This window comes from Squalius cephalus, assembly GCF_949319135.1.
Source record: "Squalius cephalus genome assembly, chromosome: 25".
NCBI lineage: Eukaryota > Metazoa > Chordata > Actinopteri > Cypriniformes > Leuciscidae > Squalius > Squalius cephalus.
This window is the reverse complement of record NC_137146.1, coordinates 6284855-6307439: the sequence shown is the minus strand read 5'-3', so window position 1 is coordinate 6307439 and position 22585 is coordinate 6284855. Positions and strand designations below refer to the sequence as shown.

The window sequence follows — 22585 nt, the reverse complement described above, 5'->3', positions numbered from 1 at the left end:
TTAACCTTGTTTAGGCTCAGAATGTGAGATTATTTAGGTGAACTGCTTTACATTTATAGAATATTGAAGTTGATGAGTAAATATGGCACAATGAGATTCTGCCTTAATGAGTGTTTACGTCGGCTTTGTAGTAACTGTCACGTGTTCAGCTTAGTTGAGTACATACGTGTTTGTCAGGAAACCTCTGTTTGTGTCAAAACTAAGCTATTTTTTATTTATTTTTTGGTCTGAAATCCTCACGTACAGTGTAACTTCACCGTCACTCAAACAGAACATTTTCATAAAAGAATATTCCGATCAGCAGTACATGAATCATATGGTACTGTGCAGCCATCTGTTGGCCATCTAGTGTACTGCATCACTGCAGTCAAACATTCTCTTGGACATTTTTATATACACACAAATTGTTTCGTTTACCTTTTTATTACTTCCCAGTGTATAATTTGTCATGAGATTGTATTTTATCTTAATTTTGTTTTTTGTTTTTTTTCTACACTAATGTCTGTTGATGCATTCATTACTTTTTATTTCAAAAAGAAAAATATCAAATCATTAGGCAGGTGTGGTCATGTGATCATGCTTGTTTCAATGCTCCTTAATTGCACTTTTGTGACAATAAATCTTTACTCAAAGGGCTCAGATGATGAGTTTGAGTCTTTATTTTTGGTATATTTGACCTTTGTTTTTAAATGTACAGAAACGAATAGTTCAGCCTCCTCGTTAAGATTCTTCTCTGTTTTTTGCAGCTACGACCCGCCGCAAATACCACCTGGTCAGATACAGTAAAAAACCCAGTTACTGTGCCAAGTCCTACTTGCCCTCCCGCCCGCAGAAAGAGGACAGCAAACCAGCAGACCCCCGTAGCAAGGCCAGACATCTCCAGAGCATCTCTCTGAGACGGGGGAGGTGACCCTGACCCTGACCCTGACCCTGACCCCACCGATAGCACTGCACACACTTCAGGCTGCTTTACACACAGCAATAGGTCTGTTCTGCAGTGATGTTGTAGTTAAGTGATGTTATTTCAGTTCAACCCAAAATCAAAAAAAAAAAGAAGAAAATATATCTATATTTATATCTTCCATAAAGACAATACAATAAGATTGTTTGCATTGTGACATTGCAGTTTCCCCGAAGATTCTTATTACTGTAGTGTATCTAGATGTTTTTTAACCCTTAATCGCTGTTAAAAAAGGACAACACTTAAGCTGTTTGGGGTCAAAATGACCCCAAACTTTTAAAGAGCGATTACATAAGGAAATATAAATTTTTATATGGAAAACTATATATCATTTTTTTTATTTACTTCTCAACTATACATTTATGCTGTGTTTTTGTGGAAATTTTGAAGTTTTTTAACTATTTACTGCACAATTACATAACTAGGCCATAAATTGTCTCATGAAAAAAGATATTTTAAAGAAAAAATCACTTAAATGATGATCTTAATTAAATCTAAATAGTTTTTGGACATTGCTCTATGTGTTAGGGATAGAATACTGACATCTGCTGGTTTGTGGAAAAACTTTAGAAATTATAATTAAAGAAAGAAATTGCAATGACCACATATATCCAATAGAGGGCCATAGAGACTCATTCATTTTCACTTTATTTTTCTTGATGCTTAAACTTCTCCTCACAACTTTATGATATATATTTTGTGAATATTTTTTTTATAAACATTTTGAAATACATACAAAATATGTAGTTTTGTCAGAGTTATAATTTGTTGTTGTTTTCTGATATATTTTGATATTTTGCAAATTATTATACATACATTTACAAGTCACCACTATGACATGACTGTAATGTGTGTGTGTGTGTGTGTGTGTGTGTGTGTGTGTGTGTGTGTGTGTGTGTGTGTGTGTGTGTGTGTGTGTGTGTGTGTGTGTGGTGGGGGGGGGGGGCAAGCTTGTTCCATGTTGCATATGTGACATTTTTCAGATTTATGCCAGTTTAGTTGATTTTATTTGCCAATTTCTATAAAAATGCTCTCTGTTGCAGTGACATACGTGTGTGTTTGTGTGTGTGTGTGTATGAGATAGAAAGTTCATTCCACTTTGGGTTTATGCTCTAGGACCAGACCTTGATTTAAATGTAAATTTTTTTAGATTTATGCCAGTTTTGTTTATTTTATTTGCCAATTTCTGTAAAAATGCTCTCTGTTGCAGTCACATACATGTGTGTGTTTGTGTGCGTGTGTGTGTGTGTGTGTGTATGAGATAGTATGAAATATATATATATATATATTCCAATATATGTTCTAGAAATATATATATATATATATATATATATTTCAAGAACATCTGTTTAAAAAACATCTAGATACACTACAGTAATAAGAATCTTCGGGGAAACTGCAATGTCACAATGTGTACTGTGAATAATTATTTTGTATATAAATACACAGACATGCATATATATATTTAAGAAAAATGTGTTATTTATATATAAAATATTTATATATCATATAAATTATATATATATATATATATATATATATATATATATGCAAATATTTCTTAAATATATACATGCATATGTGTGTATTTATATATACAAAATCATTATACACAGTACACACACATATATTATGTAAACACAAACTTATTTTGGATGCGATTAATCGTTGCCCAGCACTTGCTGTATATATATATATAGATATATCATTTATTTTAAACCCTGGTGGAGTACTTATGGCAAGTCAAAGCTGCAAAAACAGCAACTTTTAGCATACTTTTCTTTTTTTGTATTACCATAATGAGAATTAGGGAGCAAAACCTGCAAAACATAATTTCTTTCCCAGCCCTCAACCTTCCTTTTTGATTTGGGGGTGAAATATGACCTGAACATGTTATTGACAGGTTTCTTGAGATTTACCTAGTTACTGTACTGTAACCTGCTGTACAAACATTATCTTATACTAGCACACATGTACATGTACCATGTTACACACTATATTGATCATCGCTTTCAGAATAAATTTATTAGTTCTGCTGGTTCTACAGACATTGTTTCTGCTATGAATGATGACCAAATTCACACTATTCCAATATGTATGCTGCAATGTTGTAATTAAATGGGTGTTGTTTCCTTCACTCTGAGTTGTGTTTCTACAGCATAGCACTGAAATGACGACATGACAACTCTGCAAATATCTGCAAAACCTACATTTAATGAAGGCTCAGTCAACGATCGAAAACAACACAAACAACAGTGAAAACCGAATGTTTTGAACACATCTACTTCTTCATCTCCTTCTCCTCATCCTCCTGATGAATCATTCGAGCCTCTGTCTTCATCAATCTCACGCCTGCGAAAGACAAACACAAGGAACTGAGACAAAGAGACAGCGAGAGGTGGATGGAGAGGGCGTGAGGGCGAGAAGTCTTGCCTGGGATGAGTGGAGGGCTGTTGAGGACGGGAGTGTCTTTCCTGCGCGGTTTCTTCTGTCCCAGTTTGTCCTGCTGATGTTCCTCGGAGCCGTGCTTCTGATTGTCCATTTCAGCGTTCGCATCTGCAGGAGAGCATTTCAGAAACAGGTTCACAATCACTGGTTTGTATGTATCAGTCAGACTGTCGCCATCTGTAACCGTCTTTGTTACTCCCGGTGGATGCTGTTGACCTCAATTTCGACCCTTCCAATATCATTATGTATTTCTTTTCCTTTAAAAAAAAAAACATTGTGCATGCAGATGCACAAATGCAGTACTTACAGAGATGTTCGTGCATGGTGAGTGTGTGTTCGGCTTTGTCTGAGAGTGACCTCACACAGTCAGTGGACATGCTCCCCACAGCAGTCTGTTCAGGTATCAGATAACAGCTCGTGTTCAACACACACACACACTCATGTACATGACAAAGGCTCTGTCATATTTACTGGAAAGCATATTTACTGGACCTGGGAATGGTAGCAAACTGATTCAACAAAAGCAGCTCCTCGCTTCACAAAATGATGATCATGTTATTGGTGTTTGGGTTCTGAATGTAATATGGTTAATTATGTCATTGCAAAACATGATGCTTAAATGCATCACATTCACTTAACAAGAAACATATTCATCACTCATTAAATGTTAACATTCATTTTTCAAAGAATATAAGTACTTTCTTCAACTATACATGATGACAAAAATAAATCTGCAATATTTGCATTTCAGGCTCAATCAGCAATTAAAAATAACATCGACAGCAATGGAAAACAGGTTTTACACTTTTCTAATTTTAATTTAAGGCATTTTGAGCACTGATGAATATTAATATTGCATTTATTCAAATGCAATTCACATTCTCATATGTATAAAACATAATCAAAATATCTAAAGTATATTAATATAAGTAGTATTTGCTTCATTTGATTTTGATTTGATGTGTGTATCTAAAATTAAACCATAACACATCATAAATAGCCATATATGTATGGGATGTACATTATATAAATAATAAAGTATATTTTAAAAGTATTGCATATATATACACACACAAACACATACAATACTTTAAAATACCCTCTGATACTCTTTGAACAGTCTAAACACACTGAATAAACATTGTAAACATTTTACTTATTTAAATATAATATAAATATTATATGCTAAAATATTTTGAAATGTATGTAGATTCAGAAAAAACTAAAGAAGTGTATTAAAAGAAAGGGAGAGGGCCTTACCTCGGTGCAGCAGAGAGATGGAGCAAGTGCAGGCCAGATCAGAGACAGGGGTTATGTACTTTAGGAGGAGGGGCCTCCATTAGAGCCTGTTGTCATGGTGACAGGGGCCCTTGTCATGTGTCAGTCATCCCAGCTTCCACGAGCGCACGTCATCGAGGTAAATGAAACTACTTCAACACTTTCTGCAGTGATTTAAACATGTTGGAGGTGAGGCTGGTTAAGATGGATTGTGTTAGACAGAATGTTATCAATGCAGTGATTCCCACTAAAAGATTTGCTTTTGATCAAATCATTCTACTTCATAAATAATAATATTTCAGATAACAATAAACCATTTCTGCAATTTGCGACGCATCCACACTCTCATTACGAGCACAATGGAGAGCGTGAACAAGAGAAAATGAATAATAATGGAAAACAATGTGGACATATTGTTTGCTGACAGGCTTTGATGTCTTTCTATTGTCCTCTGATGTGAATGGTGTTTCCTCCTCCCGTGTGGAGTGTGTATGGAGAGTGTGTGAAGTGGTTTTGTTGATTTTGAATGCACTTCTCTACCCAGTTTAAACACGACATTCATATGCCAACGCCACATAAGTCAAGGGAGCGTCTGCCAAGAACATGAATGTAAGAGTAAAAACCTGGTCTAACTAAAGGATACAGTGTGGCACTTTACACATGATCCCTAAGCGATGAGAGAGCCGTTAAACATGGCTCATTCTCACGAAATGTTTCAATTCTGAAACTTTATTTGACTAATTTACCGTGTAGTACAACGATTTTGAAGGAATCTTTTACATTTCTAGCATATTTGAGGAACAACGACGCGTTTTTGATAATGTTACAAACAGGTATGCTAGGCTAAGTTTCGTATAGTAGCTAACTGTTCAAGCCAGGTTAAGTTAGCTCTGTTGCACGGCAGAACAGTGCATATTTTGTAAGCAAAAAGTAAGTTAGTTTTACGTTTTGATAAGACGACTGTTATGATTAATGTGTGTTTTGTTACGCCACAATATTTAGTCAATTGTTAATTCAATGAATGCCAAACCTATACTGTAACGGCCTTGAAATGTTATTGGTTAGTAGCCAGATTATAAGTTTAACTTTAAAACTATAGTTAAGTACCAATACTATATAAGCTAGCTACTGAGAAAGCAATACTGTAGACCACTATTATAAATATTAATGCACTTTAATAATATGGACTGACTCTGCCACTGTCTATGATGATTCCCCATTGGGAAAATATGATTTAGCCTATTTTGAGTTCACCAACGTTTTTAAACTTTATCTTTATTTATAAATATTTTTAAAAGTACTGAAATTTTCAGCAGCAAATGACACTGTTTCCTGAGATCGGGCCATAACTCTCGGAAAGCGTCTCAGGAACCATCAGATCACCGTCCAGTCAGACAGGAGAACCAGCACTGTGTCATCCACTGGAGGAGAAAGGAAGCTCTGGTTTCCTTATACGGTCAGTGCTGCACCACAATGAAGTGAAGTGGTTTATTACAGACAAGAGATAAAGAAGTAGAGGGAAAGAGAGCGTAGGGCTACTGGGAGGAGGCTCGTGCTACATAACAGATGTGCGTGCACATATAAACTCATCTGGACACACGATAATGATTTATATACATGATTCTTTATTAGTTCTGAACTCAAGAGTCAGCACTTTACTTTATAAGTGACTTGCAAAAAACTGATAAGGATCTTCAGGTCTCCATCACTGCATTGGCTGCATTACTACAACAAAACAAAGGAAAGATCAGAATTATCCAAAACCAAAAATCAAATTAGCTTCAGATCCCATAAAATATTTTGTCTTTTAGTTAAATTTGATCAGATATAGACATTAACAATTTCTCATGCAAAATGTCAACAGAAACTGAACTGAAAATAATGCAAACCTTTTTATTCCATTGAGTTACTGTTGATTGAATGTTGTAATGAATTTTTCAGCTGAAAGATAAAAGTTCACAGTTAACAACAGTAGAATTTTAACCATTGTCAGATCCAATTATTCCGATGAGGGTATAAGATATTTCTTACACTTTTAATAAAAGCTACTAAGTCCAGCCTGTCTGGTTTGCAATTGGCCTCCCACTGGGTTTGACGAGGGAACCGGTGTGGATCTCGACATGCTGCTCCCTGATTCCCATGACAGGTGCAGTGATGATGGACACATCTCTGTGGACTGGACGTCACGGGCAGCAGGCAGCATTGAATAGCCACACTCCTGGTCGAGGTGGGTTCTGAACGGGGTGTATTAGAGGGTGTAATTCGCAGTTGGGTGCACAGCTGTGACTGTTCATCCATGAGCCGATTCAGCTTCTATAAGCATAACAGTGCAGAGATAAAACAAATGCTGTTCTGTTGTCCATTCAATACATTTCACTGCTGAAGGATGTTGGTTGGTAACAAAGTGAAAGAGTTTTGCTCTATTTAAATATTTGGAACATTTTTGTCAATTTCTGTGGCATTTTTGCCCCAAGCCTTAGTTTATTTCCTATAAACCATATATTTAGCGTATATGAGTAGATTAAATACCATTTTGATGCTACCATCATAGTGATGCACCAGATCGGACAGCTGCTCTTCAAGCGTCCCAGCTTCCTGTTTGACAGCTGCTCGTAGCCTCAAAACATCTTCCACTTCCTCCCTAAAACACAAATTCAGTTTTAAACACTGCAAAGTACACTATAAAATCAGTGAGATATCCATAATGACAGTAAAGTTCACCTGTGGGAGTCTGATAGAGATCCGAGCACGGATGCTTGTTCCTCTTCTAGTCTTGTTTCAATGTCCGTCAGAACTGTGCGGAACTTCCTCAAACATTTCACCATGTCTTCAAGCTCATCCAGAGAGTACTGGAAAGTGAAAGAGAAGGATATTGTTGGTGGGAGAGATACATTCCATAACCAGGAAAAATATGGGCTTTAAAGTAAGCATAACAGCTGGTTTATTGCTGAAAGCGGGTTAGAACATGTTCAGCACATCTTAACCAAAGCGATCCTCCAGTGTTAAATGTGATCATGGTGGTCTATCATGTTGACATTAGTACCATAAGCTGGTAGTCCAACTGGTCAACCAGGCTTATTAAAGTTAATACCAAGAAAAAAATTCATTAATAAAAAATTATATGGACAAAAAACACACACACACAAAATTACTAAAACTTTAAAATCTTTAACTTAAAATGAGAAAGGAAAATATATATATTTTTTAAATTAGTGTAAGCGAGGATGTGCATGAAACGATATCGTGTGTGTGCACTTAAATGCTGTGAAGATTCTGAAGTGGTCAGTGTTCGCTACTGTTTTCCATTACACATGCAAATGAACTATACAAATTCAAATGAACCTCATTAAACATGAGCAGAGCACAAAGCTTTTAATCTCAGATGTTTAAGGGGTAGAAGAGTTTTTCCCAAAATAGAAATGTTTAATCTTAATTTGTTCTTAAAATCAGAGGAAACTCAGAGTGGTAAAGAATGAAATAAATAAATAAATAAATGAGAAGCTCCTCCAACATCAATCAGGATGAGCTTGGTGAAACCACATTTAAACACAATGGGCCTCATTCATGAAACAGCACTACAAATTTATGTGTAACAACATATTACAAAAATGGTTACGCAGAACTATATTTGTAAACCGCCTACGTATTGCGAACGCTACATTTTATGTTAAAATGGTTTAAATTATTAGAATTATTTTTGTGCTTCATTTAGCTTACCTGTTTGTTAAACTCATTAAAGCTTTTATTTTGAAAAAGACTTTAGTAACAGTGCACTTTATTTTCTTGCACTCTTTCAGACTGCTCTATTTATTGGTGTTTAGGAGTTTTGTTTTGTATGCAAGGAGGGAGTGATATTGACGATTTGTTCAGTTCAGTGGTGTACAGAAGTGTAATAGTAAATAAATATCGGTTCTGCATATCGGTTATCGGGCACATAATTGGAATCGGTATCGGTTATAAAAAAACAAAACAATTTCAGTCAATCTCTAATGAACAAAGAATGATTTTCATGAATGAGACCATTGATGCATAAGGACACACCAAGAACAAAATTATGGCCGATAACGAAAAGACAATAATGATTTACAGTACGTTATGGCTGATAATCAATAAATTAATGGTATTAAAATGTAAACTATTCATAAAATTTTGTGTAAATAAATTAAACTGTTATAAATGTTACAATTAAATTTAGGCATCACATCTTTTAATGTACAGTATGAAAACTGGACATTCTTGTTGCTAAAGAATCCATTTAACAGTGTTATTATAATATATATATATATATATATATATATATATATGTGTGTGTGTTTTAAAAGATTAATTTAAGCCAGTGTTAGATGATAAAAATTGGGAAAATGAGCTTGTACTCCGCTCCGCGTCGTGTCTAACAACGTCCCTTAGCTGTTCTAAATCCACTGTAAAACACGGCTTTGCGGGGCTTATTGCTTTTATAAAACGGTTATTCCATAAAAATATTCATTTTAATATTTAATTTATTCATAAAATAAACACCAGCAACAAAAAAATATAACGTTATAAACACATTTATTCCTCCGCCAAGCAATGTAGTTCCAAAGAGGTTGCTAAGCAACACATGCAGCAACAAAGAATCACAAACGGCAGTTGCGCAGTAATAGGCCTATGTCACGAAAAAATTGAAGACCGGAAGTACGTCTTTTAGTAGGGATACGGCTCTTCCGGTTAACTCTTTACAATGGCGGAGTCCGATAGATATCGCTGGACTAAATCTCTCCGCAACCTGCCTGAAATCACATATGACGATGTGGTTCGGATGGTAAATGAAAACTCTCAAGTGGAAAAGTGTGAAATCTGAGGTATGGCTGTCTACGTCCTGATGCAGAGCAACCCGGTACACTACAACAACAGCGGCGGGCCATTCGCCAGTAAGGTAAACGTTTCTATGGTAACAGCGAGTTGGACCAATCAGCAGACATTGCTGCTACGCTTAGGATTGTGGGTAGTGTAGTTTTTTTTCATAAGATCGCGGATAAAACGTGTTTTTCTTAAAACAAGGTTGATTTCATACGAACTTATAGCTTCTACAGGAGCAAAAACCTTCGTTTCACAACCACATAGCTCGTGGTCAGTCTACCTCGGATGGTTTAGATATTATGGATGATAATCTAAATCCGTATGGAGAAATACTGTTGACCGGAAGTTCTGAATCCCTACTCCGCGTTCTGGAAGCAGGAAGTGTGACATAGGCCTATACTAATGTAATGCGGTCACAGGTGTATGTTTGTTGAGTAATTTACAACGGCTTCGAATGCGGCTCAACCAATCAGAATCAAGGACTGGAACTATCCGTTTTATAAAATTAAATATTCAATACTTACCAATATTGATATGATAATAAAAATTTAAAAAAGTAATATTAACCAATAATCAATTTGTTACCTATATATTGAGCATTCCTAATAATTTAAAATGTACAATATACAGCATAATGGGAATTTTCCTCAAACCTGTCTGTCATAGTGTAGGATACTGATTATTTGTAGACAACTTCTACTTACAGGCAGACTGGAGGACAGCTCAGGTTGAGGTTTTGCCCAGCTGGTGTCGTAGTTGATTTGAGACCCGCAATGGAAACATCGCTGTGTCCCTGCCCACAATGCTCCCTGCAGTTTGTGATCCTCCTCCTCATACGACAGTCCCGTGTCCAGAGATATCGACCGCGTGCGCAAACCTCCAAGATCGCCAGAATATTCCACAGAGTTCCACAAGTGAGGAGTAGATGTGTCCACAGATGTGAACGGCGTGTGTGTTGTGGGTGTCTGTGCTGTTCCCGAGTCATTATCCGTGACCACGTCAGACCGGGACCTCCTGGAGAAAGATTCTCTCCTAAGTTTAAGCGCAGTGGGGGAATTGTGTCCAGAAGTATCATCAGAGGTCACGGTTTTGCTCTGGGTAGAGGCCGGATAATCCTGCATCACTTCGAGATTTGTAAAGCTGTCCACCTCGTTTTCTATAACATCTGTCCTCAGATCAGTAGGACACAAGCGTGAGTTTGTCTCAGCAGATTTCAGTTCCTCAAACAGGGACATGCCTTCCCTATAAACGTTTCGGCCTGGACTTTCTGATCCTTGCGGTCCGTTACGAATTTCAGTCTGATAACCAACAGGATCCATTTGAACAAAGTATGCTAGAGTGTAAACATCATTATTGCTAACTTTACTAATATCTGATGACAAAGAGTATTCTTTTTCAGTCATTATTTTCTTCAATTCTCCCGACTCGGAGTCAAATATATTTTCAGAGTCTGCAGTTTTTCCAGAGTGTGTCGAAGGGGAGTGTTTTTGGTTCGACTGCATTTCAGAGTTCTGTTCATATGTGGAGGGATCCTCCGCCTCTCGCTGTTCTGATCTCTTCTGTTGTCCTTCTGTGCTATCTTGTGATATTGCATTCAGCATCTGCAAAAAAGCAGAAAGATCACAGGAAATCAAACAAATATTCATGAACACACCCAAGCATGTGGTAAATATCCTTAAAGGGCCAATTCGTGATTCCTGCTTCAGTAGCAACACCAAATGTAACAGCAAAAATAATCAATACAACAGCTACAGATATTGTTTCCAAACAGGTTTCATAAACGCTCTGTTGTCAGAAAACTCAGCACGGTTTCAGCCAATATTGGTAGGTTGGTATGGATGTCATCCCTTATAAAAAAGTAAAGTACTTAGGAGTGATTATCATATTAATTTACCAGGGTATTTACCAAGGTACCTCAAACAATAGTATCATATTGCATTTATAGATCAATGTGACCAATAAAAATGACTTCCACACATTAGTTACATCTACCTTTAAGGTGCTGCAAATAATTTATGCACCACTATCAATACAAAATGGATTAAATGGTTTTAAAAGTAGTCTTTTATACTCTTGCCAAGGCTGAATTTATTTGACTAAAAATACAGTAACGTTCATATGTTCATGTAATCTGAACGTAGTAGTAAATAAACATATTGGCTTGCTGTCCTTGGTGGAGGGCAACACAATGGCAGATAAAAACTACTCGATGGCACCACCTTTAATACAGATGCTTGAACCCTCTGCAGTATGTAAAGAAAGAGCGAGCTGAAACACGTCTTACCTTCATGAGCTCTGGTCCAGGGTTGTTCTGCTGGGACAGCGCAGGTATGAAGGGCTCCTCTAGGAAACCACTGCTGTCAGACTGACAGCTGTTTGTTCTCATCACGTAAGACCCGATTCGTTCACCTACACGGAACCAATAGCCATTAGCATGTGCCACATATCACAAGCGTTCAGAAGGACACTAAAGCCTCTTGATCAGACTAAACAAACAAGATAATTTTTCCACAGAACTGAGGTGAACATTACATCAACTGTCCAGCATATAACCTACTACACACATGAAAATGACTGAGCAATCTCATGAGTCATTTGCCTAATATCAAAAATGGAAATGGTTTCATGTAAATTATTTGAACCCACAGTGGCTTTAAAAACGTTCGCTTTTCAAGAAGTAAAAGGAACATCTCAAATGAAACTTTATGTTTGTGTATGTAAGTAGTACAAGTGTTAGCCTGTACAAAACTCACCACTACAATTTCAGGGTGGTTGCTAAGGTGTTCTAAGTGGTTGTGAGCATGTTACTATGCAGTTTTAGGGTTTTTAAAAAATCAATAAAAAAAAAAGACAAGCACCTCCAGGATCCCTTGGGCCATTGTAGCTCCCAGGAATGCTTCCTTCATCAAAACTCTGGATCTGGAAAACAGCCATCAACATTAGAAAAGGAACAATGTGTAAGTACATACAGAGGATATCACTGCAGACTTAATACCTCTTCCAGCTCGAAAGATTCAATAGGTTGTTGCAGACTTCCCTCAGTTGAAGGGACAAAGTCGAGTTTCTGAAGATCTGATGTTCCTCTTGCTGTCGGGCTGTTCAGAACCGGCTCCGCTGCATTCGAATTAACACTCTGCTCCTCTTTTAGAGGGAAGAGATTATTGTCCGACATCTTTGTGCGTTTTGAAGGGTTCCTTTTATCTGCTTTTGGTGTGCCAGTGGATTCTGGGCTGGATGGGTCTGAGGAGGTCACGGAAGGGATGGTGTGCTGGTTCTGTGACGTTTGGGCTTGTCTGAGGCTCTTTTTGGAGGCTCTACGCAGAATCATGGCCATGCGTTTTCTCCTCTCCCGGGCCTCTGCAGACATCTGGGAAGTTGTAGATGCGTCTGCATCCTGAGCACCAACCAGAGAGGAGAACGTTGTCGTGACCTGTTGAAGAACCTCGAGCTGTCTGAACCTATCTGAACGCCGGAAGGAAGAGAGATAAAGAGCTTCAAGATTCTTGACTTGCATAAAACTCTCCTTATCAGACTTTCAGCATATTGCAGCCTCACAGGAAATGACTCACTTTTAGTTTTGCCATTTCACAAATTACATTTAAACCACTTTCAACCTCCTAAATACCTATGAATTCTTAAAAATAAAGGTTTCAAAGGGGGGTATTGCAGTGAGGCCAAAGAAGAACCATTGTGGTTTTACCAAAAAAACTTTCAGTGAACAGTTCTTAAAATAACCATTTGTTTTCTTTGTAGAACATTTCATAATACTAAAAACCCTTTTACAGTAAAAAAAAAAAAAAAAAAAAAAAGAACCATTTGTGCATTGAAAAGGTTCCATGGGTGTTAAAGGTTCTTCTTCAACCTTTATTTTTGAGAGTGTGGATATGAAGAACGGATATTTAAAAGGTTAATTCACTCCAAGATGACTTTATTTCTTCTATGGAACACAAAAAGAGACATTTTAATTGACATTTTGGCCAAGATTTTACAATTAATTAGAACTGGAGATTTCAAGCTTCAAAAAGTATGAAAAAGCACCATAAAAGCATAATTTAAAAAGTGGTCCAGCTTGTGCACTATATTCCAAGTCTTTTAAGGCTTGTTTCTCAAACAAAACTAATGTATGACTTCAGAAGACTAGCGAAAACAAGTCATATACTGTAGCTACTTTTGTGATGCTTCCCCCCCTTTTTTTCAATCTTAATCTTCATTCATTTTCAAATGGCCTGGATATTATTCAGAAATTACATGGAAATTCCTATTCAGAATTCCACGGAAGAAAGAAAGTCATACGGGTTGGGAACAATATGAGGTTGAGTAAATAACTCATTATTCCATTTTTGTGTGAACTTGAGGAAACTTGCTTACTCCTGACATCCGGATTTTCAACATCCATTCGGTTCTGCTGAGCTTCCAGAAAGAGCTGATAGCTAATGCCGCGAGCGCTGGACTCGTAATTGAGGAATCGGGCCGGGATTCTCCCAGTGATGTCGGGCTCCTCAGTGCCAAAACCCAAATCTAGCAACAATTCTTCAGGGTCATCTTTTAGTACGTTCAACACGTCCATTACACTACAAAAAAACAACAACATTAGTATGAATATCAATAAACCAAAGTGAATGACAGGTGGGGAAGGAGGTTGAGAAATTCTGACCTGACATCGGATGGTATCGAGACAGTCGATGCAAAACTGTTCCACCTGGACAGACCAGGAGAATCTAGAGATGACCTGTGAGTGGATGGCATCAGCAAACATCAAGTAATGAAACCAAACACTGCTGACCAGCCCTTCCTACACATCCAAATCCTTCTTCATGCTTTCCTCCGTCTCACCCATTTCCGGTTGGAATCATTTTTCTCCTGCCTCATTGCCCCATCAGTGACATTCCACCTCATGCAAACCAGCCCAGCAACCCATGTGGTGGCATGTCAACAAATCAGCATTTGCATGGGAAATATGACTTAGGTTTCTGGCAGGTGCCTGAACAAGCCTACATCACGCACATATACACACTTAAAGAACTTTGTCTGATATATAGTATATATAAACACATGTACATACTACATAGTACATATTCATATAGCAAATGTACCACTTAAGGCAATTTCCCACACATTGGTGTAACACTGATATACAATGTATATATCTATATAATGAACAGTGGATAGGTGACAGTGCTATTACAAAATAGAAAGAGTTCTAAATTCTTTATTAAATTTAATAAAAATGTTCTAAAATTAATAAGACAAAACTTATAACTAGGAATACACATTATATTAGTACCATAATGGATATTTAAAATTGTGCATTTATTCTATTTTTATGTTTAGATTTATTACCTTTGCTGTTATCTAACACTCACTTTAAAGTTAATGTTTGAAACATGAATAATTTAATAATACTGTTAAATGTCATCTTTAGCAAATCCCAAAATGAATATCCATTTTTAATACTGTAAAATTGTGTGAAAACAATTGTATTTAGTTTTGACAGTTTTTATTTAAACAAAATAGTGTAAGATTTTCAGATCCAAGTTCTGTCAAGTCAAAGTTATTCAAGTTACAAATGGAAAGTGCTCAATAACACAGTGAATATTAAATGTCTTCTTACCTCAAAATATCTTGAACATTCTTGAGAGAGCGTTTGCCATATAAAGATGCTGCATCAAACACAGAAACAGAGTTCATTTAAAGATGGAAAACATCTGCGTTTTTAATTAAACCCCTCCAGACCGCTGTTCAGTAACTATATTAGGTCAATATTCTTCATTGTTGTTTTGATGTTCCTGTCTTCTCATAAACAACTGCACAGAAGACTTCAGCATGTTGTCAGGGTCACACCAATGTCTTCTTAAAAGAGGACCCGGATCCAAAGTGCCCAACTTATTTTCCTAAACCAGAATCTTTGTTTAACCCCTGCTGATTCCGAAGAGAAACAGTCCATTCCGTCCTGTACCTTTCATTGAAACTGTGTTATGAAACCAAAGCACCTCAGTCCCTAGAAAGGGAGTGTCTGACAGCGCAACTGAACATGAACAAGAAATTCATATAATTCATAGGAGGCAACCAACTTTTTTTTAGAAAGAAAAGAGAGACAAACAACAACAGACAAGAGTCAAGACACTCCCTACAAAGTGACCATGAAAAGGAAGACAGAACCCAGGACAGAAAACATCACTCTAAGAAGAAAGACAGAACCCTGAAGAGAGACAGCACACTGAGCGGAAAGAAAACAACTATAGGTGGTCGACGTGAATATGAACATTCAGAAATGTTAACAGATATGAGGAATGTCTGGCAAGCAAGCAAACAAATGCATTTGGGATTGCAATTTATTGCATGCTAATGTTTCTTATATTTTCAGTCACTGTATCCTACTGTATTTGACTATTTATATTCTGCATTTAGTCTTAAATTGCTGCATGAGGAAGTCAAGCAAGAATGTAAATGTCTGAATAGATTTTGTCCTATTTGAGCTAAAGATACATTTCCATGTGAGTGGACAAAGATTCTAAACTTCTCTTTGGAAAAGTATTTCTCAGTACTAGGGAAAAATACCTCTAGAATCTTATCTGCGATTTACAGTATGTCAGAACATGTCAGAGCTTAACTTCATAAAAGAGATTTCTGTAACAGTCTCTGGTGTCTGAAGTGAAAGGTCAGCTCAAGGTTAACCTCTTCAGATTTTCCTAACATCTCATTGTGTGTGCCTAGAGGACACGAGGAACATGCATGGGAAGCATATAGTTGGACATGTACTTGCATTAACATCAGTGTTTGTATAGCGCTTATAAAATAAAGGCAATAGTGTGCATGGCTTTTTTAAGTAGAATTAATCTACTTAAAGCTGCAGTCCGTAGTTTTTTCCTCTTTGTCGCCATCTCTGTTTGAAATCTGCAATTGCAGTTAATCGCAGAATTATCAACTTTACTTGGGTTGAGTCTCGGCACGGCACAGCACGGATGAATCCAATGTTTTGAGGAGAATGTGTGGCTGTCAGTCGGTGTGGATACTGTCATTCGGAATCACAGATTCTACTTTTTGGAAGTATGACCAACATAAGAATTTTCACTGGAAAATGTCATCTGAACAAATAAGTAACATACACTTTTGTTCTGTCCAACTGAGGGGGAAAAAGCATTCCAGTAAAGCGTGCTGATTAAATCTAACAATCGCTTATCATATCACGTCAAACTGTGCAAATTATACTTTTGTTCTCAAATTGTTAATGTTAACAACATCAGAATTGCTTGACTACATTTAATGCCCCTCCGATATTTATCCTTGTTTTCACACGGGCCGGTTGCAGTCTCTTTTTTTCTGTAGCCACTCCGAAGTCGGAAGTCTTTTGCATTTTACAACGGGTGAATCGCAGCTGTCACTGGTGATTGTCGTTTGAACCTTTCTGGATCCGCCATGATCAAATTGATGTTTAATTATTTCAAGTGCTGTGAGAAAAGGCTATTAATCTCCACCTCCAACATCTTCACACGCAATATAGCCTACTAGCCGAGACTCCTTCTTTATGTGTACAGATGTGACGTAATGACGCAAAGACATGCTCGAATTTCCTGTGGAAATCCACCAGTACCACTGGATTTTTACACCATTTTTACAATCTTACCGTTTTGAATCGAGCTACGGCAAGCAGATAGTTTTGAACACTGGCTGGTTATGTACTTGCTCAAAAAATTATTTTGGATAATCTTTAACCCAAAAAAGTTACGGACTGCAGCTTTAATCTAAATGTCTTGACTAAACTTAATGTCAAGTTGCTGTAATGTAATATGTAACAATTATTATAATTAATATGTAGATTACGTAACAGTTAAGTTGTTTCAACTTAAAAGGAGTACAAAATAATCCATTTTTTTATTTTTTTATTATGTATGTATCTTGTTTTCTCTATGTGCATGTCATTAAGAGCAAAGTGATTGTGGTCTTAAACTATTGAGATGTGAATACCCATCACATGAACACTCATGAGACATAAAAAAAACACTCTTAAAATGTTTCAATGCCTGCAGAACTCAAGACTTGGTAAAACAAAACAAAGGTAACAATCAACTAACTGATCATTATAGGTACAGGAACAAACAAGTCATGATTGTCACGTGACATCAAGTTGCTAAATGTAACAAAATTAACAAACTGCATAAATGAAAACGGCAAACAATGCAACCTTAACTAGTCATGCCCCAGTGCATGCTGGGAAAAGAGTGACTAGGACTGAATTACGAAATACAATTTTCATGTAGGCTTATTTAAACTAAAAACTGCATACATCTAACTCACCTGGTGTATTTATCGTCTCTTAAAAATAAAAATATAGGAAAGCTGCACTAAGATGAATTACTTGAATTTGTGAAAGTATAGTATAGTATCAGAATAGCAAGTTAACAAAAACACTACATTTTGGGTTATCTTTCCTGCATTACTATCTTGATCTAAACATCGTATTTGCAGTGTATCTACAACCATAACCAACTTTGAAAATCAAGGGAACTTGATAAGAAAATGTTTTAGGCCCCTAAAAGCTAACTCTAAAATCTGATAGGATTCGTTGATCTGATAGGGCGGTTTTCTTCACAGACCTATATGGAGGTTGATCCACGAACATGTCGTACTTGCGTAAATCATGTTAAAGTAAAGATCACGTCTTTATCTACTCCTTATCTTTTCTGTGTAACTGGAAACAATGCAGTAGCAGATGAAGTTTCCTGAAGCAGAAGACTGCAGGCACTGGATTGTCTCACTCTTTGCCAGTGTTTGTGTTTGAAAGTATGGAAAGGTTTGCCATGTTTAAAATCCAGGGTTAGCACAGGCCTTCTGAATAGTTCAATGTATTCAAAGAAACAGACGCACAAACCCATATGCCATTGTATGCTCCACATTTTTATAAAGAATAACTCAAACCTTGATGCCAAACAGTGTCACTCATTCATATGTCTCGTTTCAGCCAAGTATTTAGTTTAACCGATCCGAGCAACACAAAACAGGGAATGCTTACCTTCAACTCCCAGTGCCAGATCATCTTCTCCGCTCGCATTTCTCCTTATAGCCTTCACTGAAAGCAAAGCAATGTGTTTTACGATAAAGTATTTACAAAAGTGAAAAAAATAAGTCACCTGCTAAACCTATTATAATGCTCGATGGTGTTTTAAGCCCCCAATGGCTCCTTAGAGGCAGCTAACCCTACCCTCAACCTTAAACCTACCCATCCCCTCGCTGCCTGGAAGGCGCCGTTGGGGGCTTAAAACACCAAACACCTATTATAATGGTATAATCCAGCACACTGTCAGCCATCACAGATAAATGACTAATTGAATCATTGTGAATCATATCAGTATATTAATGATATATCCAGCATAACAGAACGTTTAGAGCTCCATAGTTAAACAGGCTTTCACAAGATCATTCTGTACTTTGAGCATTTAACACATTTATCAAACAGTCTGCTAAATTGAAATAGACAGCAACTATCAGACTACAGATCACTACATAATCAGTTACTTTTGTGAGACCCAACTGGATTTACTCAAATCTTTTCTCAACATAATCAACACATTAATTATTATTTGAATTATCACTCAGTGATATGAAATTTTAATAATATTAATAATCAATTGGCAATCACCATCACACACCTGCAGGTGATAGGTGCGTGTGAAAAAAGACCAAATGGGTAGGTCAAAAATCTAAAAAAAACAAGGAACTCCCGCACACTATCAATACTTGCAAATGAGTATCAAAATTTTATTAGCACCGTTTCGGTCTCACGACCTTCATCAGGCATTTTTTGATACTCATTTGCAAGTATTGATAGTGTGCGGGAGTTCCTTGTTTTTTTATAATATTAATAATACAATAATAATAAATGAAAAATATATATTTATATATGTGTGTGTGTGTAATCTTACCTTCCGTCTCCAGGACAACCTCTGGTCTCGTACCGTCCCTTAAACAAGGAAGTCGAGCTGTATTAGTAACCACATCACTAGGAGGAAACGCTTTAAAGAATATAATGTGGGAAGAAATTCAAATGGCATCAACAGATCGCACAATGGCACAGCTGAAACCCTTTGAGAGAGGATTTATCCCAAAATGAAGCCACAATGAAGGAGAAATAAACACTTGTGAGATTCTTACTCTGAGATTGTCGTGAGCCAGCGCTCTACGCTGTCTTCATCACACTTCCCTGTTCAAAACAAAGAGGAGAAACATTCACCTTGCTCCAGAAACAGAAAAAAAAAAAAAGTATCTCTGAGTTCTGGATGATCCACTGAATCACAGAGCTCCAGGGTTACATGGGCGTTCACTGCACTGCTTTGCATTTTCTGTGAAGATGCATGAGTGATCCATGGAAATGCGATTTTAACAACACTGACAAAAACTAACATCTAACAAGCAAAAATCTCAGGCACTTACTTGTGTCAGAATTGATAATCGGAACGATCTCGCATTGATCCGTCTTCCATCTAACCCGTGAGGTCTGGAGAATAGCTCTTCTGGCTGCAGATTTACTAGTAGACATCGCTGCGGTCATGAGGTCCACTCCATTCAAAAAACAGCCACGGTAGTGAGCAGACACGTCATCTTCATGGGCAAACACTAAAAGAAACAAATACATTTAACTCCAAGATGAGAGTCAGGGAAAAAAGGTGTTTGGTTTCATATTTATAGTCATATTATTCATTCATGCTACATTATTTAAATTACCTGTACTTTCCTAAACACCTGTTAATTTCTGTGCACTGCAAACCGTTCCTAATCCACAAGGCCATTGCGCACTCAAAACATATCCAGTTTGATGTAATTTGATCTAACAAGGTTGCAGGTTCATGTAGCTAATGAGAATCCCTGAAACCTTCACATATATTTGAAGACAGAAGACTTGTGACTATGATTCAGTTTTGTTTGAGGTGAATAAATGATCAGTTATTCAGTATCTGTTAAGCAAAAGGATTTTTGTCATTTAAAGCTACCTTGTTGTTGGGCTTTATGTGCCGGGACTAACATTGCAAAATGTGCACTAAAACACTAAGGTCCAGTTTCACAGACAGGGTTTAAACTAATCCAAGATTAGGCCTTAGTTCAATTAGGACATTTAAGTAGCTTTTATAAACATGCCTTAGAAACTAAATATTACTGGTGTGCATATTGATTCTTGAGACAAAACAATGGCACTGATATATTTTAAGATATGTCAGTGAAAGTTATTTCAGTAAAAACAGCTCAATCATACATTTTAGTCCAGGACTTAAAGGGATACTCCACTTTAAAATGAAATTTCTGTCATCATATACTCACCCTCATGTTGTTTCAAACCTGTATGAATTTCTTTCTTCTGCTGAACAGAAAGGAAGATATTTAGGAGAATGTCAGTAACCAGACAGTTTCTGGTCTCATTGACTTCCATAGTATATATTTTTCCTACTATGGAAGTCAATGGGACCCAGAAACTGCCTGGTTACTGACATTCTCCTAAATATCTTCCTTTCTGTTCAGCAGAAGAAAGAAATTCATACAGGTTTGAAACAACATGAGGGTGAGTATATGATGACAGAAATTTCATTTTAAAGTGGAGTATCCCTTTAAGCCTATATGTAAAACCAGCGGTAAAATCTAAATGATACAAGAGTCTTATTTAATATTAAATGGTGACATTATGTATAATAAACACTTAATTGTTTTACCCAAACTTTGTGTAATGATGGTTAAAAAAAGCTTGATAGACAGATTATATAGGTATTAATATTAATAATTTATGTTATATTTAAATATAATACTTTCCCTTTGATATAATGCCAAATACTGTTCCTGAAGATCGCATTTAGCTGGTTCAGGTGAGCTTAATTAGGGTTGGAGATGAAATTTAATGGAAGGTTGATCTCGAGGAACAGGACTGGGCACCCCAATAATTATAGTCATAAATATGCTGTCAAAAGTTAAACAAAAAGCTCCGCAAGCATTCTTACCACACAAAACATGTCTACCAACCTTGTTTTTTTACATAACGTATAATGAAAACAGCGCAATCCATATTGTTCATAACAAAAATGTAAGACAAATTCTAATAAATAAACACAAACACGATTTCGTGAAAGCACGAAACGTGTGAAAATGTTGGAACTTATATCGATTTTTAAACAATCATATGATCAGCAAAGACTATTAAGTTAGCAAACTATAAAGATGTGACACACACACACACTCACCTGCGCTTCAACGGAGGAGACCTAAACTGAGCAGCTGCTGCAGCACGCCTGCTTTAATGTGTCTTATCACTATATCAACCCCAGCTAAAAACAGAAACACGGTTCTAATTTGGTCCACATCAAGAGGAAAAAGCAGAACGCGCATGCAAATAAAGTGCAAGGAAAAACAACCTGAAGCACAAAGCCGATGTGTGAACGCGCGGTCGTCGCGCTCTGCTTTAATCCAGATGAATATTCACAAATGGAAGACTGAAAGAGGAATCGAGCTTTTGAGCGCTGCTGCATGCAGAAACATGATATTTGTTGCCTAACCTGTTCGTTCAAAGGAAGTTTGTGCAATTTCACAGAACTGATAAATACAGGAAACCTCTTACCTGTAAATGTGTGAGGAGGAGTTTGCATACAAAACAATCCACATAGGCTATAAGAGAGATTATTTATACATATTTAAGTATTTTAAATGTTAGGCTAGAATTTAAAGTGCAAATTTATATATTGTGCGTTCTGTTTATTGTTCTTTGTAGCCCATGTTGTGTGCATGTACAAATTTATACACATAATTCACACTTAAAATGCGCGAATTTCAATGTAGCCTATGATATTTATTATTATTGTTACTATATATTGTAGGCTATTTATAGCGTTGTGCATTATTAAGCGTTGCCCTTCAGACTTCCCTTTTATTAAATGTTGGCTATATGGTAGGCTATAGGGTATGTTATATCAACTTGACTTGACTGCAGTTCTGTATGTGAATCACTAGATGTCACTAAAGGTCAGAAATAAGAAAACCATTCCTCCATTCTCAATAATGAATGCCACCACTCATAATTAAGCTATA

General features: G+C 36.7%; 3 protein-coding genes across 6 annotated transcripts in view; 1 reads left to right on the top strand and 2 right to left on the bottom strand.

Annotated features, from left to right (window-relative positions):
• Window positions 1-3240, top strand: part of pde1ca (phosphodiesterase 1C, calmodulin-dependent a) — a 57779-nt gene extending 54539 nt beyond the window's left edge. For 2 of the 4 annotated variants that reach the window (XM_079862863.1, XM_079862862.1), the window contains one exon: window positions 747-825. Coding sequence is in view for 1 of the 4 variants with exons in the window: in XM_079862861.1 (XP_079718987.1) it covers window positions 747-910 (164 nt within the window). In the remaining 3 variants the exon portion in view is untranslated. Of the gene's footprint in view, window positions 1-746; window positions 1168-3119 lie in introns of those variants that run through there. The other 2 variants (XR_013820150.1, XM_079862861.1) reach the window with 2 other exon arrangements.
• On the bottom strand, window positions 3235-3864 carry ppp1r17 (protein phosphatase 1 regulatory subunit 17). The gene is made up of 3 exons (XM_079863332.1): window positions 3717-3864; window positions 3395-3517; window positions 3235-3313 (listed from the first exon to the last, which is right to left on the bottom strand). The coding sequence occupies exons 1-3, from the start codon at window positions 3784-3786 to the stop codon at window positions 3243-3245; spliced, it is 264 nt and encodes an 87-aa protein (XP_079719458.1). The 5' UTR covers window positions 3787-3864; the 3' UTR covers window positions 3235-3242.
• Window positions 3865-6290: 2426 nt separating this feature from the next.
• itprid1 (ITPR interacting domain containing 1) lies at window positions 6291-22107 on the bottom strand. The gene is made up of 18 exons (XM_079863229.1): window positions 21916-22107; window positions 21745-21828; window positions 19955-20137; window positions 19676-19724; window positions 19447-19484; window positions 18537-18593; window positions 15138-15186; window positions 14181-14255; window positions 13895-14097; window positions 12522-12988; window positions 12385-12445; window positions 11811-11935; window positions 10231-11127; window positions 7409-7536; window positions 7217-7328; window positions 6719-7000; window positions 6577-6628; window positions 6291-6412 (listed from the first exon to the last, which is right to left on the bottom strand). Exons 3-17 carry the CDS (start codon window positions 20070-20072, stop codon window positions 6581-6583), a joined length of 2709 nt encoding a protein of 902 aa, XP_079719355.1. The 5' UTR covers window positions 20073-20137; window positions 21745-21828; window positions 21916-22107; the 3' UTR covers window positions 6291-6412; window positions 6577-6580.
• Window positions 22108-22585: the final 478 nt, after the last annotated feature.